Consider the following 16,858-nt stretch of genomic DNA (forward strand, 5'->3'; position numbering starts at 1 on the left):
TTGGGTAAGCCAATCATGCACAGTGGGATATCAGTTACATTGCACAAGTAATCAAGATTCCCTGTCATGTGGTGTGACGCACCCGAATCGATAATAAAATCTCCATATTCCGTCTTACCATTCAGTTTCTCGTTTGGTTCTGCTTTCTGAGAAGACAGAAAGCTCAAAAGTGATGTCCACTGGCCGTCGCTCAGCTGAGGTAGGGACTGGCGATCATACTCTCCTTCCTTCTTTGTCCCCTGAACTGCAGCAGCTGTTACAGCAGCTTGTGTTACTTGTGATGTGTTTCCTCTTACGTATGATCCTCTTCCTCCTCCTCGACCAGGTGTTCCACCACCACGGCTGTAACGGCCACCTCTTCCGAACCTTTCTCTTCCTCTGTCATTAAAGTCACGACCTCTCTCACCCCAATGTTATGGGTATCCATTGAGTTGGAAGCAATCAGACTTGGCATGGCCAATCTTACCATAATAAGTGCAGGTAGTATCTTTCTCACGATAATGCACTGATCTTCCCGCGTTCACTGCAAATCCTACCGCTTCGGTGGGGGTGTCTTTGTTCCTAGTCATAGACTGTTGTCTCTCCTCACGTATGATTCGCTGATACACTTGTGTAAGCTTCGGAAGTGGTTCAATGCTAGTGATTGTCGAACGCACTGTCCCAAACCTTGCACTATCCAGTCCGTTGAGAAACGTGTTAGTTCTCTCCTCATTCTGATCTTCCTCCAACGCCTTAGCTATCTCACCACAGCTACAGCTCCTGATTGGTTTGTAGACAGCCAATTCATCCCACATCTTCTTTAGTCTTCCGAAATACACTGTCACTGAATCTCCATTCTGACGACAGTTTGCGATATCAGCTCGAAGTTCACTGATTCGCGGTCCATTCCCTGCTGAGAACTGCAGTTTCAAATCTTCCCATAACTCTTGAGCTTCATCCACCATAGAAATTGAAGTTCTCAGTGTGGGTTCAATGGTGTTCATTATCCATGCCACCAGCATAGAATTGACAACCTCCCACTGCTCTATCTCCTCCTCTGTTTCTGGTTTCTTCTAAGTTCCATCAATGAATCCTAACTTTCTCTTTGTTCTCAAGGCATTCCGCACATGTTTCACCCAATCTTCATAGTTTTCTCCTTTCAGTTGAACCGAGGTAATGAGATTTCCTGGTCCATCTGATGGATGGAGATAAAACGGTGACAACCTTGCTTTATCTCCCCCTGAACTGTTACCGCCTTCCGCGAGTCTTTGTTTACCGCTGCCTTCTGCGAGCTGTTGATTCTCTGATCCCGTTTCTGCCATTGTTATCTTCTCTCAAAACACTAAGTTCTTCTCTCTCGTTATTTCTTCTAGGATCGCTCTGATACCATGTCAAACAGTGAAGAGAATGGCGTGCCTTTCTTATTCATGAGAAACAGTTTATATACACATACATGTCTCACGTTTACCCTAATGATAATAAAGGAAAGTTAACATATATACAGAGATCTTTATATATTCAATACGATGTTTACATTAACTCCTCTAATAAGTGAGTCCATAGCTGCTTATGTTCCCTTTCTTTATTCGCATCTTTCTCTTGTTCGTATGCATAGCTCTTGGTAGGCTTCGGGTAAGTTCTAAGTATGAAGATATATGATCAAAGCCTATGACGTTTGGTGTGAAAACGGTATCAAATAGTTTCTAACCAACAATTTATAATGTTAATTTTATTAGTACCCTTGATCCCTTTAAGCAAAAATTAAACGTGTAATTAGAATGTGATATGGAGGCCTTTTTAAAGTAACTGAATTAATCACCCTTATTTTCCTTCCCACGCTTTCTCTGGATATTCAACATATTCTCTAAATCTTTCATTAATATCTTTCCCATTTTATTTATTAAAGTTCCTTACTGATAAATCCAGAAAATAAGTACAAAATCTTTGTTGACTTAGGTCGTTACATTTGGATTTCTCTTCCTTTTTTAACCTCTTATTCTCTCCTTTGTGTCTGCTATGACGACTAACCAAAACCGAAGAGATGGAGACGCGAATCCGGAGGAAGCCTTGCCGCCGTCTCCGTCTCAACAGCTTCTACGTGAAAGACTCAAAGCTTACGAGAATATGTATGGCTCCTTGGATGATCATTACTCACGTGGAACCGGATCTTCACAGTTTGCTCCTTTGTCAGATTTGCGAACCCTTGAATCTGACTTTAGAAGATTGGGTGTCTCTGATTCAAACCCTCGCCAACAGCCGCTACGTGATCAACGTCGAAGCAATCAATTTCCTTTGAATGGTGGAGATCGAGGTATCAATGAATACTTTAACCCTTCGTATTTTCAGTCTCAAACTGAACAAGAACAGATTAATCTGGAGAGGATGTGGTTTAAGAAGGATAATCTTGTTAATGGGTATGATGCTTATAAGTCATCTAATTATGGTTCTTATGGGCGTGGCAATAGTGGTATGTCGGTTCGTTCTCCGTATTTTGACCACTGTGAGGTTTCTTTTTCTCAAAGTAATAATCATAATTCTGGTAATCAAAGCCCTTGGAGTTATTCACACGGTTATGTACCTCGAACCCATGATCTATTCAATATGAATAACTCTAGGGCTAAGGATAACACAATGTCTCGTGCTAAAAACCGTGTGGATTCTGTCGAGTTGCAAAACTTGATTGCGGAAGGTTCAAGAGACACTATTGATAAGATATTTGATGAGCTGATATCACATGTTTGTGAGCTGATGACTGACCCTTTTGGCCATCATGTCTTTCAAAAGCTCATGGAGAAATGCACAAATGAACAAATCACTCGGGTTTTGGAAATTGTCATCCAACAACCTAATCAGTTTGTGAGAATTTGTGGCGATTTGCATGGGTATACACTTCTTTTTTATATAATGTATGTAGTTCATTTGATATAATCCGACTTAACTGATTTGTATTTTCTTTTGGAGATCACAGAACGCGTGCAATACAAGATTTGATCCGATGTCTTAGTTCAGAAGAGCAAATATCCCACTTCATGGTAACTATATGCCATGCTGCATTACTTCTGAGCAAGAGCACTAATGCAAATGATGTGATTATGTTTTGCTTCAGCCATTTTTCTCCTTCACAAACCAATGTAAGTATCTCTCATTTCTAAAAAATAAACTTCAATGTAAGTAATGACAATTTATGTGATCTCCGATTGTTTTATAGGGACTTCTTCAAATGATTGTTCAAAACTGTTATCAAGTTGCAATTGATCATTATGGTTCTTGTCTACTTCAACAATGCATTGGAAAATCCCGTCAAGAAATAAGGGAGCCTTTGATTAGAGAGATAATCGCTAATTCTATGAATCTATGTGTGGATCGCTATGGGTATGTATTATACAACTAACATGATTAAGCATTAATCAATTTATATCTTATTCTTGCATGAAATATATTTTTCCATTTCTCAGAAACTATGTGGTCCAGTATGTGTTGGAATTGGAAAATTTTCAAGTGGCAGCAGCCCTGTCAAGATATCTCAGTGGGAATTACGTGCAACTCTCTTGTGACAAGTATGGAAGTCATGCGGTGCAAAAATGTTTAGAAAGTAGACAATTCAACTCGAGGATGATCATCAACGAGCTGCTTACTGACATTGTTTCACTTCTTGTAAATCCTTTCGGAAACTATGTAATTCAGACTGCATGGGTTGTATCTCAGGTAACGAAAATAAACATGCTTTTAGATCCATTTTATGTGAAATCATTAGCTTATTTGTTTACTTTGTCTTGCAGAGTGATATGCGAAGTGAATTGTTGTACCATATCAACAGGAATCATCCGTTGTTGAGGTGCAATAGATACGGGAGAAAAATACTTGAAAAACTTAATCTTTGGACATAAGAGGGCATGTTTGTGGAATTAGATGAGAACCACGCACGATTAGTTATTCATGTTGGTGTTTTTTTCATTTTTCATTTAGACGTTGACTCGATATTGTTGATTGTCTTTTTATTATTAAATGGTTTTTAGGTATGTGTTGTAGGTCTCAAATCTCAATAGCTAGAGTCTCTTATCTCTTCAATCGTCAAACGTGCTTTTAGGTCCAAGAGTCTATGTTGACTACTTTCTTTGAGTAAAATCTCATTTGTCTTATGTTAATTTTTATATTTTTTTTATTTGTAATATGAACTTAAAGCTGGTGATCTCATTTATTTAACTCTGTGGCCGAAGAGCTTTATGAATTTAGGAAGAGGACCTGCCCTAGCTTCTGGCATTCCTTTGTTTTAGCTTGCGCAACAAAATCATGTTTTTAAATAAAAGCCACAGGATCATAAGTATACATTAGAATGCACAGGTTCATCATACTCAATTGCTTTTTTCTGACTTTAATTTTCATCTCTAAGATCATGCCTTTCGTGTTCCTTAAGGCTAATTGGTTCCTAATTTATGCTGCTTTTATATAAAGTATAATATAACTACATGTGGCACAGGCTTGTTCCTTGGGAGCAAGGTCCTAGCGGGTTGTGATGGGAATCTTGTGTGGAGGCGGCACACACCTAAGCAGTTTACTGGGAGACGACCATCAGTTCATACCTTGAAGACTATAATTTCGTGGAAGGTATCGTGATAGCTCATTCTGGTAGATCTGTGGGCTACACTTTTAAGGTTTGGAGATATGTCAACGGGACATAACACTATGAACACACGATGAAACAAGCATGGGTGCTTGATAAAATTTGGTTCAATGTCCCTTGCTTGTCAATGGATTGCTTTCCACCTTCTGAACTCATATTTGAAGACTTATCTATAGGCCCACAATTAAGACATTGCATGCAGGGTTCAGTAGACAGAAAAATGGGTGCTGTTTAATGGTTTAAGACTTTAAGTAAAAAGCTTATGAAGAAGGAGATCAGTAATGTGTATAAATGATTAAGAAACAAAGCCTAGATTATTATTCATTGTCAACTAGTAATCCAGTCCATTTTATATAATAGGATACAGTTTCAAAATAGAACTAGATTTTAACCCGTACGTTTGTGCGGATATTTTTTCATTTTATAAATGTATTTGATATTATTATAATTTTTAAAATATATAATTTTTATTTTAATATTATATATTGTGTAACTCTATAATATTATTATTTATATTTATTATTCGGCGTTATTAATATATAGTGATTTGTTTAGTACATTTTACTTTATTATTAATTTTTATTACTTACTAATATAATTTCGAGTTAGGTACAATAAAATAACAATATGAAACACTCAAATAAATAACCTCCTTAAAAATATGCATTTTCTTTAATTTATACATTTTGCTATAATACATCTTAAAGTTTATTTATATTATAGAAAATAAATATTTTTAAGATAATTTATATTTACATGTTGTGTTTTAGAAAATATACTTTAACATATATTATTTTAGTATTTTACGGAATTTTATAAGTAGACACATTGTTTTGTTTAAATAATATAGTCCTATTATTTTAGTAAATTTTGTACATAGTATCACCTATCATATTATTTTAGAAACTTTTACTGGTACATGATAATTTTGGATATTATAATATTAATTTTTATTTTCATTTTTCATCAAGATTTCAAAATATTAGATTACTTTAATTTTTTCAACCTGTATAGTTTTTTTTTCGTGGTTCATTTCAAAAAGTTATTCTTTATTATCTATAATTTTATCTTTTGTAAAATTTGAAATATTATCATTTTGAGTTTGAATATTAATTTTCAAAATTTTATTTTTTTCAAGAAAACATTGAAAAATACACTACTATTTTTGAGTTTAGAAGATTACATGAATTATGAATTTGTTTTTGTTATTACATTAATACATTATTTAATAAAAAAATATTTGAATTTTTGGTAATATTTTCTAAAATTTTCTCAACATATTCTTTATAATTAAAATAAATAATAATTTATCATTAAAATTGGATTTGTCATTAATATTTTAAATAAATTACTAAAACTTCATAGTTTTCTAATACCATATTTTAAAAATATTATATGAACTAAATGTTATTATATACTATTATATTTTGTTGATATAAATAAAAGATAATATATAGTTATAGATATAAAAGGTTAACCTATGTTAATAAATTTATTTTTGTATAAAAATATTATATAGTTTACGAATTTTAACTCATTTTAATGATAAGTGATAATTTAATTAAATGAAACATTTTAAATAATTATAGAATTTATTTATTTAAAATAATTTTGTCATATTTAATATAATTTTGTCATATTTAATTCATATAACACTTCCATTTTTAAATAATTCATAATATAATCATAGAATTTATAAAAAAAGTATATAATTACTATTTTCTTATTTTATAATAAAATTAGAGTTAACATTGATTTAAAAAAATAATATATTACTAATTACGAAATTAATTAATATGTTATTTTAAAAAAATATTAAAAAATTTAAATAAAATTTTGTTAGATTCTTTCTCAAAATTTTTTGTTATAACTAAAAATAATAAATTCAAATTTATAGTTAGTTTATTATTAATGTAAATAATCAAATATATCATTTTAACTAATTCTCTAAATGGTCTTACTATGACTTGTTAATGATAGATAAAAATAGAACCTTAAACTAATAGATTAGATTAGAAACTTACCTAAATATCCTAAATTTACTCATATGTGATATTTTCCTAACATAAACAAAAAACAATATCATTCCTAAGAAAATATATGAATATTAATAAAATATACATATAAATATATTTCCATTATGCTATTATTTTTTTATTGTTTAACATATATATACATATATATATCAGTAATTAATTTTAAAATTAAACTATTAATATGATGTTATATTTTTAAAGAAATAAACAAAATAAATAATTAATATATGATTAGTACAATTTCATCAAGAACAAATTTTAACAAATATGAAATTTTCAAAATAATATTATATACTTAAAATTTGATATTATATATATATATATATATATATATATATATATATACTTTATAGTTTCAATATTATTTTAAAAATATACATATATCCGCACATTATATACTTAAAATTTGATATTATATATATATATATATATATATATATATATATTTACTTTATAGTTTCAATATTATTTTAAAAATAAACACATATCTGCACGTCAAATTTAGTATGTATTATATTTCAGTTATTTTTACTATCGTTTTATGTTCTTTTTTTAAAAGTAAATTGAGTAACATGGTTGTAGTCTGATGCAGTTATCACCAAATATACATAAGTATAAGTCTATCAATGTTAATAAGTTAGTCTGATGTCGATTATGAATAAGACTTACTTTTTTTTTTTGACAACAAAATAAGACTTACTTTTTTGAAGGAGTTTAAAATTAGTTGAAGAAGTATAAATCTATCAATGGATGCTGAGCTGATCAACAGTAATTGAAAAAAGTTTGAAACCTAGACAAATGCAAAACATATGTCAAGAAGAACATAAATCGATAGCTCCAACAAATGAGATATGGCAAGTATAGTTCTAAATTATGAATCTTACTTTAAAGCATCGATGCTTTAATATAGGATAACAGTTATTAGCAAATATTAAGGTATCTATTTAATATTCGTAGATTAAGGATATGTAGAAATAATATAAATCTCCTGTATATTAAAACAGAAACATTACAACATTTGAGGTAGCCATGTGTCATCATCACAATGAGTATTAGAATCTTTAGAGAATTATGTTGGTCCATTTAAATATATAATAAGTTTTTTATTAAACTAACCATAAATTCATTATTAATGTTTTCATTCTTTCCTTAAATAAAAATTACGGAATTGCCTAATGTAGCTAAAACATATATATGAAATTAATGATTTTGAATAATAAATATTTGATAAAAATTAGTCTATTCTCTATTATATTTGTTTAATTTTAAATTAATAAAATAAATTAAACAACTATATTAACCATATAATAAAAAATTAGATTTTCCTGTATATGTTATATTTTGATTTTTTTCAAAACGAATATAAATTATTAAAACTGTTAACAGTTTCACCTTCAAATTTTTGTGATTCATGGTTTAATTTTTTTATTATGATAAAATACAAATGATTACAAAATCATATAAGTAAGAAATTTCATTTAATAAATATTAAATGTATAAGGTTTATATATATATATATATTAAATTAAACTATATACCATATAAAATATAAATATTTTAATTTCGAAATTTTCTTTGAAAACATATTTTTGGTAAAAGCTATTGAACAAATATTGACAACTTAATATTTAAATTTTAAACTTAGCCTTGAACTTTATAAAAATTTATGAATTACTAAAACTATTAATCACAGAATGAAAATTTTGCTATCAGTGATTTAAAGTATTTGTTATAAAAATATACAAATGATTAAAAAAATCATATGAGTAGAAAACATCATTTAATATATATCAATACTAAAATTACACACTATATGTTAATGTCATTTAAATTTAATTATATACCATATAAAATAGAAAAAGTGATTGTTTGGATTAATGAAATTCATTTATGTGTTCACATCAATATAATTATATATGTAATAATTACTGACTTTTTAATTATTCAATATATATTTATTATTTTATAAATATGTAAAGGAACATGTAATACATAAAAATAGTATATACAATGTTTGTCCCGCGCAAGGCGCGGATCTTAACCTAGTCTATATTATAATAGATGAGTTTTTACTCACTCCTCAGTGCGCCACGTCAGCGTTTTGTGTACCCCGCTTTTAAAAAGTGCGTTTTGTGTACCCCGCTTTTAAAAAGTGTAAAAAAATGTCAAGTCCATGGCTCGAATCCGGGTTATTGAGATATGAACACCAACATTTATACCACTAAACTAAATGATACTTTGTACATTGATGGCCGAAACTAATATATATTTATGAAGGTCGGAAACCCTTGTTTTTTCGGCTTTTTCTGTGGGCCGGGCCTAGGGAAAGAAAATAATATAAATTGTTTTTAATTGATTTCATGAATCTTTATTGAATAATATTATTTGCAGATTCTATGATTCATGAGTTTATTCCCGCCGGACGTGCTAATCATTACATGTCATCTTTGAAAGCCGGTTCCATTGTGTAAGTCGATCGTTTTGAGGTTGATGGGTGCTCAAGCATGTACAAGATAACTGATCATTCATTCCTCATTCGTTTCATCTCACCAACTATTATTGATGCAGTCATCACGGATGCTCCTAAGATCAATCTCCAGTCATAATTAGATTGTTCGACAATTTCCAACTGATTGCGAACACAAACCTATAACTCCCAGGCATATTATCATATTGCATCTGGGTTTATATTATGTTTCGATATCATAACTGATATTTAAACTCGCAGATGTGGTTGGACAAATCTGTTTTGTCCATGGCTCTGACCTTACCAAAGAAACAACCCGAGTCGTTATCCGTCTCCTCATTGATCCGTAAGAAACAATCAACACACAATTTTCTTTATATTATTGTCTATATTGTGCTAACATCAATAATCAAAAATATTTCCTACACAAAATATGTGGTCGTCTATTTATCTCTCTTACTTATCAAACTAATTTTACACAAACCTTTATTTTACAGCTAAAAATGAAACAACCACCGTCACGTCAGGAGATACAAGAGACAATCCCGACAGACACAAAGGCGACAACAACATCCCCACCTGCTCACTCCTCTTGTCTTATAAAAATAGCTTACATGCCCAATGTCAACATGTCAATGTTATTGTCTTCTTATGAGAAATACATAAATTCGTTTAAAACCCATTAAGGCCCAAATACTCAGAACTGTCACTCATTTTATAGTTATTTCTACAAGTCTTCATGTATTTGTTTTAAAGGTCCGGTAAGAGCAACAAGTTTAAAAATAAAAAAAAACATATAACAAATATAATAAGGATAATAAAAATTATTACTTAATACACAAAACTTACACAACTAAACTGGAGAAAAAATATCCAAAAACAAAAGGTACTTTCAACAACTTTAATATAATTTATGTTCTCTTAATAGTACAATAAACAAATTAAAGAGACAAACAAACAATAAGTCTCAGTGACACAGCAAACAACACCACGAACTATATCAATCACATTACTAACACAGTTTAGTACTTCATAAGTGGAGAACAATGCATACACAATTCATCATCACAACTCTAACTTTATAACAATAAAAAAACTTGAAAAACAACTCAAAACGCAAAATTCACAACTACAATAACCCTAGCAAATATTGAGATGAAACAAAAACTATGTCCACAACTCCGCGCTTGCGCGGAGGCAATGACCCTAGTGTTAATTAACATATAAGTCCCAACATTTTCAATAGGTCCAAAAAAAATCATGCCAATGTAATTTTCAAATATGACTCTGTTTTAATATATTAGATTATATAAGCAGCCAAAATGTTTTTTTTTTCTTTTTGCTTTGCACATAATAGCCTAATATCAGATTGGACCAACAAGTTGCATGTATGATTAGGCCGGTTTGTTTGTGAAATAATCGGTTCATAAAAAACCCGATGAGATAAACCGGGATAGTTCAATCTTGGTCTAGCAGATAGTTCACCAACCAAGTTAATCCTTCGTTATTCAAAATCTCTAACTCTATTTATTGATTCTATTTTGTTTGTGAAGATCAGATTATGGTGCGCTCTGACTTCACCGGAGTTGGTGTTGGATTAGGGCTCGGTGTTGGCTGTGGATTTGGCCTTGGTTGGGTTTTTGGAGGTTCCTTCACCATGAACTTAGTTCCAAGTATTTTTTTTTGTATTTAAAAAAAAAAAATTCCATGAAACTAAGATATATATCATGTTCCTAATCGGTTAAAGATGGATGTTATGTTCATGACATGAGACCAAGGACAATTCTTAGAATATAGTTAACATATTGGAAAGTTATATTATAAAGAAATGAACGCAGAACAATATTTTCAACTATACTATTGACATGCTTAGAGTGCCATTGACAATAACTCCAGCTTACATTTGATGGTAGATTCATACTGAATTGGATTATTTCTGTTGCTTTCTTGGAGGAATGCCTTTGAATGTACTAGGCGTTGGTGTTGGTAAGCTTTAATACATGCGTCTTCTTCTGCGCCTTAATATAATGTCACAAGTAGGGGTACTGCATCTTTCATCAAGTATCAAATAACAAAACTCATGCGTTATTGGTATTTTGAAGGTGGTGGTTGCGGTATGGGTTTAGGCCTCGGTTGGGGTTTCGGGACTGCCTTTGGTAGTCACTACCGATCATCTAGACTTACATTTCAAGGCATCCAGTTAGGCAAGGCAGATAACATGTCCCAAAACACTTAGCAAGTCTTGTCTACCTTCAGTTATTCGAATTATTAAGTCCCAAATCCCTGAGCTCGGATTTGACTCTGAAATCCAAAACCACTTAGAATTATCGAATAAAAATCCATATTTGTATAACAAAACATCCACTTACACAATGTGTCACTCTACGATGTGTTTACTCGAATTACTACTGTGTACAGTTGAAAAGTAGTTTTTGCAAAATCCGTCTCATTTGAAAAATCCCGTAGACTTTGCATTTTAAACTGTATAATCACAAAATGCAACAAAACTCAGAAGATGTGGAAAGAAATCATGCGAATCAGACACATCACCAGGAAACTCGTTTTGGTGAGCCACCATATACGCACCTCTCTTTACTGGCACGCCACCCATGCTAACTTGCTTGTACTAGGTGCATATATATATAGTGATGTGCGTGTTGCTATGTATTCAATCACAAGTACTACATTCTTTCTCAGATTCTAACTAAAACAATTGTGTCAGTAAGTAGCCATCATGGGCAGAGTGATGTTTTGGTTTCTTGTTTCCATGTATCTATGCCTCATTGGCCATATGATTGGTGAGGCTGCAAGAGAAGGTGCCATGATGAGTGAAGCAAAATCCCATGATATGGGAAAGAGTAACCGACACGTAACGGGGTTAAAGGGTGAACTCACAGCTGGCGGCTATGGGGGCGGGGATCCAGGGTATGGTGGATACGGTCCAGGTGGTGGTGGTGTTGTGATTGGTGGTGGATTTGGTGGGGGTAGTGGTGCTGTGGGTTGGGATGGAGGAAACAGAGGAGGCGATCCGGGATACGGGTCAGGTGGTATTGGTGGTGGAGTCATCATTGGCGGTGGTGGTGGTGGTGGTGGTGGGTGTGGCGGTTCATGCGGTGGTGGTGGTGGACCTGGTGGTGGATATGGACACCTTGAAGCCAGCATGATGGGATCAGGCAAAAACTAGAAAGAAACAAGCAGTTTTCTTTAGATCGTAGAAGGAAAAAAAGAAGAAGAAATAAGGATGTACTTTAGCATCTTGATCATGCTTAGAAGTTTGTAATGGTGTCACGTTTAATGGAATAAGAGTTTTCTTTGGTCTTTTAAAAGTTTCTTTGAACTCTCTCTTTACGTCTTCTCTTGGGTTGGAACATCTGTGCAGACTATATTGTTTCAACGATGCAATAGCGTTGATATGGACATCTGAGGCTGTTTTCCACCACATATATTACATCCTTCACAGAGGGACCGGACCACTTTTGGTGAACCTTGGTTCTTCCCAACTCTTCTACTACTTTCATAAATAAAAAATGCGTGCAAAGTTATGATTATTTTCTTATAAGAAGTTTTTTCATATACGCATACATGTCTGAGTGTTTTGTTGTTATCTACAAATTTTTACCGTTTTTAAACTTTTTTTGGTGTGGCAGTTAGAATAAATACCGCAAGATGCATACAGAGCTTCAGTGTTATGAAAGAAGGTTTTCTTATACTGATTTTTAGTTTCTTCGTTGTTAATGGGTTCAATTGGTTAACATTAAAAAAAAACAACACTTGGCTTATTATCCAGAACACACCGTGAGTGGCAGATGCTTCAGCAACTATAAACAAGGGGTTTTTTGTTTGTAAAATTTGGTGGCTGGAGGTAGAGCAAGAGAGGCAACCAAACTCCTAACTCCTAAGCATATCCAAGTCCATATGTCTTGTTTCTACCACTAGTCTACCAACCACAAATGGTCCCTTATCACACTTTCTAATTTATACGCAAAAATAAATAAAATGAGACTTTTAAAGGAAGACTAACAAAAGATCGAACACCAATGCGTCAAAACAAACAAAAATATGCATAGGAGTTTGATCATTTATGAATATGTAAATTTAGAACTAAGAAAAGAGCTGTAGCAGCAAGAGGTATGATATTATTCAAACAAAACTAAAAATAACTCTAACATGTATAAATTTAAATATTGAAAAGAAAACAACTATTCTGACAAAGAATGAGTCTAGTAATAACTTCAACTGAAAAAAAGTACAAGGCAGGAATGAATCAATGTGCGAAACTTTGTCTGTACAACCAACAAACTCCTACACAAACTCAAAACAGAACACATGAAAAATCTGATTAAGCTTTCTCCGAGAAGTCAAAACGGGGCTTCTTCGCCGGCATCGGGCTCATCACTTCGTCGTCTCCGTTCACCAACGAGAATTCCGGTACAGGAGGGATGTTAAGGTCAAACCCACGGTGACCGCTGCTGACGTGGCTGGTGGACCCCGCTCCTTCGGAGTTAGCCACGCTGCTGCTACTGTTGTTATTCCCCTCGTAGTGGCACCGCTTGTGTCCGCCGAGAGCTTGGCCGGAAGGAAACGACTTGTGACAGATCGAGCAAACATGCGACTTCCCACTTCCGGTTGTCACCGCGGATGTGGTCGACGTTGATTGATCGTCTCCTCCGCCGGATAGGGTCTGTGATAAGTTTTTCCGGTGACTGGCCTTGTGTCCGCCGAGTGCTTGGTAAGACGAGAAGGACTTGTCGCAGACGCTGCACGTGTAGGTTGACGACTTCTCCCCCACCGTCACCGGAGGAGGAGGAAGAGGGTTACGGTTGCTGCGATCTCCGTCACGAGCGAGGAGCAAGAGGCAGAAAGCGAGATACTCTTCTTCTGTGAGGTTCTTGTGGGGGAAGTCGGATCTGGATCGTTTAGATCTTTTACCCTTGGTCCAGTGTTCGACGCCGTGAAATCTTGAAGAATCTTCGAACAGAGGAGGGACCGGAGAAGCTAGTCTCGGTGAACTGATAGCCTCGAGCGCCATTAGTATATTAGAAACTGAAGATCTTTCTGGTAAAAAACAAGAAGGGCAATTTAGAGAGGCTTTTTTTTTGTGATGAAATGAATTGAAAAGGGGAGAATTGTTTTATGTTGAAGAGGAAGTGAAAGAGTGTGAATACATATATATACTAGAGTGAAAGGTGAAGGGAGTGTGGTAAGGAAGTTGCGTGACAAGTGGTGGGAAAGTACAAAGAGTGAAGGTGGTGTTGGGTTCGACTTGGTACACGTGTGGAAAGAGTGGTGATGAGATGAAAAAAAAGGAAGAGGTCGACTATAAAAGACTTTTTCTTCATTTACTTTTTGATGCCGCCTTGCAAGTTGCAATATTCTAGAGAGTTTCCTTCTGTTTTGTTATGGTCATTAGTCATGGTCATCCTATGCTACACGTTTCGAGTTTTACTATTTATTTTCAAGAAGACAGAAAGTTCTAACTTACAACTGCTACTAGCTAGTTGACCAAAAAAATATCTACTAACCAATACTGATTTGAAAAGCATCTACATACAGAGATTCATTTGAGATGGACAAGTTCTAGATGAATATGAATGGGAAATGTTGACTATATAGAAGCTTTGAACAGTATTGATTGAGAAGGTAAAGTTTAAGGAACAAAAGAGAAGGTTGAGACGGTGCATGAACAAAGACTATAGAAGAAGAATGCTATTCCTAGTCTAGACGGTCAAAACCCAAAATTAGAATAAAGTATATTTAAATCCAACGAACCAACTTGTTTGGTCCAACTTGATTTTATGGAAACGAACTACATTTGACTTGAACACAAAAGAACCATCTTTTACTTTTCTTCACGCGGTGCTTTTCAAACCGTCCGGTTTTTTTTTTTTGAACACAAACAACTTATATTAAATCAAACCATGAAAAAAATCACGTGGTGACTGCAGCATTACAAAGGGCTGATTTAATAAGTAGATCAGCCTCCAAGTTTAGGAAACGAGAAATAAAAGACAAAGTGCAATAATCAAACAAGGAGGATCGAAGTTCGATGTCGCAGACTAATTCGTAGAATTCGACCGGTGATGACTTCGAACAGATTGCTCTCACGAGCACTTGACAGTCTGAAAAAACACAGACCCTGGTGTAGCCCCGTATTTTGTTTGTACACAATTAACGGAGGCCTTTTCGACATTTATTGTCAAAGACAAACTGCTCCTAAACCAAGCCTATACACGGTTTCCAGTTGTTGATCGACGCGTGTCGTGATCACCAGCATAGTCGGCGTCACAATAGGCAACTATCTTACAGCAGAAAAAGCTCAAACTAAATGCTATTCAAGAACCAAAAAGACTGAACTGAGGGAAGCCCTGTTGCAGAAGATTCGCTTGCATCTCGTTGGAAATCTTTCCAAAGTTATAGAAGGAGGGAAGGCGCGCTACAACTAAATAACAGCCAGCTGAAAAATGCTAGCTAGTTAGGCTAGCGTGCAATGGCTAACACATATTCTAGGAAATGACAGGACTGGCAACAAATCCAAAAGAAAAAGTAAGTGGACCTGCCTCATCTCTGGAAGCCCGGCTCGCGAGAGGGGGGCGTGTGAAAGGGCCAGACGAAACGCTAAGCCTTCGCCAGTAAGGGCAGTCGCGAAAACCGTCCGGTTTAATTGCTTTTATTTGACGCAAACACCTAACCGGATGACGGCATTGAGTAGTGGCTAAACATAAAGTCGAAAGATATGTATCGATTGGAGGACCCCAAATTAACATTGAAATGCTGGAAAACAACGGATAATGATCGACGTATAAACTATATACACTGCACATTACGTGTCGATTACTTTAACCTTTGATTATCACACAATAAACGAATGGGTTTTGTCGTTATTTTCCCGGTTTCTCACCATGGAAGTGTCGGCCACAAATTATTATGGTCACGTTTTGATCATGTTATTGTTTTTCAGTTCTCTAACCTCTATCGTAAAGTTTCTCACTGAATTTATTATATAAAACAATATTATGTGTATTATTATATTTAAACCAAAAAAGTTGACAAATGGAAGTCACAAAAGAAACACCATTACATTAAATCATTTATGAAGAAGCAGTTTGAACAGATTCAATAATAAGAGGATCACCTTCTAGTCATCGAATCTGTTTGAGCATAGCCGCTATAAATTCTCTTTGGAGCTATGTTGCAGTTAGGCCTGGGCAAAATAACCGGAACCGAAGAACCAAACCGGAACCGAACCGAAATACCCGAAACCGGAACCGGACCAATACCCTCAAATATCCAAACGGTTCTTATATTTTTATATCCGAAATAACCGAACCGAACCGGAACCGAACTGAGAACCGAACGGGTACCCGAATATATAAAAATATTAATTATATATACATATAACATCACTAAATATATATTTTTAATTTAAAATTCTATTAATAGTATTTGAAAATAGTTGAGGATAACTAAATTATTATAAAGTATCCAAACTACCCGAAAGTATTTGAAACTATCCGGATAGTTTTATCCGAAATGTCCAAAGTAATCCGAAATATCCAAAATTTTTATGTAAATCATCCTAATTATTTAATATTTTACCCTAAATAACCGATATTTTATCCAAATTATCCGAACTATCCGAACTATCCGAACCCGAACCGGATCCAAATGAGAACCGAACTTTTTCCGGATATTTTCCGGTTCCTACATTTACTATCCGAACCGAACCGAACCCGAAACTATCCGAACCGAACCGAA

General features: G+C 33.8%; 4 protein-coding genes across 4 annotated transcripts; 3 read left to right on the forward strand and 1 right to left on the reverse strand.

Moving 5' to 3' along the window:
• Window positions 1–1,995: 1,995 nt before the first annotated feature.
• Window positions 1,996–4,060, forward strand: LOC106344662 (pumilio homolog 15-like). The gene is made up of 5 exons (XM_013783992.1): window positions 1,996–2,861; window positions 2,948–3,110; window positions 3,188–3,351; window positions 3,435–3,684; window positions 3,759–4,060. Exons 1-5 carry the CDS (start codon window positions 1,996–1,998, stop codon window positions 3,864–3,866), a joined length of 1,551 nt encoding a protein of 516 aa, XP_013639446.1. The 3' UTR covers window positions 3,867–4,060.
• Window positions 4,061–10,664: 6,604 nt separating this feature from the next.
• On the forward strand, window positions 10,665–11,609 carry LOC106343280 (keratin-associated protein 6-2-like). The gene is made up of 3 exons (XM_013782448.1): window positions 10,665–10,749; window positions 11,057–11,089; window positions 11,206–11,609. The coding sequence occupies exons 1-3, from the start codon at window positions 10,665–10,667 to the stop codon at window positions 11,337–11,339; spliced, it is 252 nt and encodes an 83-aa protein (XP_013637902.1). The 3' UTR covers window positions 11,340–11,609.
• A 130-nt stretch (window positions 11,610–11,739) lies between these two features.
• LOC106343279 (ctenidin-1) lies at window positions 11,740–12,433 on the forward strand. The gene has a single exon (XM_013782447.1). The coding sequence runs from the start codon at window positions 11,838–11,840 to the stop codon at window positions 12,285–12,287; it is 450 nt and encodes a 149-aa protein (XP_013637901.1). The 5' UTR covers window positions 11,740–11,837; the 3' UTR covers window positions 12,288–12,433.
• Window positions 12,434–13,254: 821 nt separating this feature from the next.
• On the reverse strand, window positions 13,255–14,250 carry LOC106343278 (zinc finger protein ZAT10-like). The gene has a single exon (XM_013782446.1). It carries the CDS (start codon window positions 14,130–14,132, stop codon window positions 13,443–13,445), a length of 690 nt encoding a protein of 229 aa, XP_013637900.1. The 5' UTR covers window positions 14,133–14,250; the 3' UTR covers window positions 13,255–13,442.
• Window positions 14,251–16,858: the final 2,608 nt, after the last annotated feature.

The sequence above is a fragment of the Brassica oleracea genome, chromosome C5 (assembly GCF_000695525.1).
Source record: "Brassica oleracea var. oleracea cultivar TO1000 chromosome C5, BOL, whole genome shotgun sequence".
Lineage (NCBI taxonomy): Eukaryota > Viridiplantae > Streptophyta > Magnoliopsida > Brassicales > Brassicaceae > Brassica > Brassica oleracea.

Bases quoted from the DNA above. Each gene is read 5' to 3' on its own strand.
- LOC106344662 (XM_013783992.1), top strand. From the start codon at position 1,996: ATGACGACTAACCAAAACCGAAGAGATGGAGACGCGAATCCGGAGGAA. The intron at 2,862-2,947 runs GTATACACTTCT...TGGAGATCACAG, and splicing joins ATTTGTGGCGATTTGCATGG to AACGCGTGCAATACAAGATT. The intron at 3,685-3,758 runs GTAACGAAAATA...TTTGTCTTGCAG, and splicing joins CTGCATGGGTTGTATCTCAG to AGTGATATGCGAAGTGAATT.
- LOC106343279 (XM_013782447.1), top strand. From the start codon at position 11,838: ATGGGCAGAGTGATGTTTTGGTTTCTTGTTTCCATGTATCTATGCCTC.
- LOC106343278 (XM_013782446.1), bottom strand. From the start codon at position 14,132: ATGGCGCTCGAGGCTATCAGTTCACCGAGACTAGCTTCTCCGGTCCCT.
- LOC106343280 (XM_013782448.1), top strand. From the start codon at position 10,665: ATGGTGCGCTCTGACTTCACCGGAGTTGGTGTTGGATTAGGGCTCGGT. The intron at 10,750-11,056 runs GTTCCTTCACCA...GCTTTCTTGGAG, and splicing joins CCTTGGTTGGGTTTTTGGAG to GAATGCCTTTGAATGTACTA. The intron at 11,090-11,205 runs GTAAGCTTTAAT...GGTATTTTGAAG, and splicing joins TGTACTAGGCGTTGGTGTTG to GTGGTGGTTGCGGTATGGGT.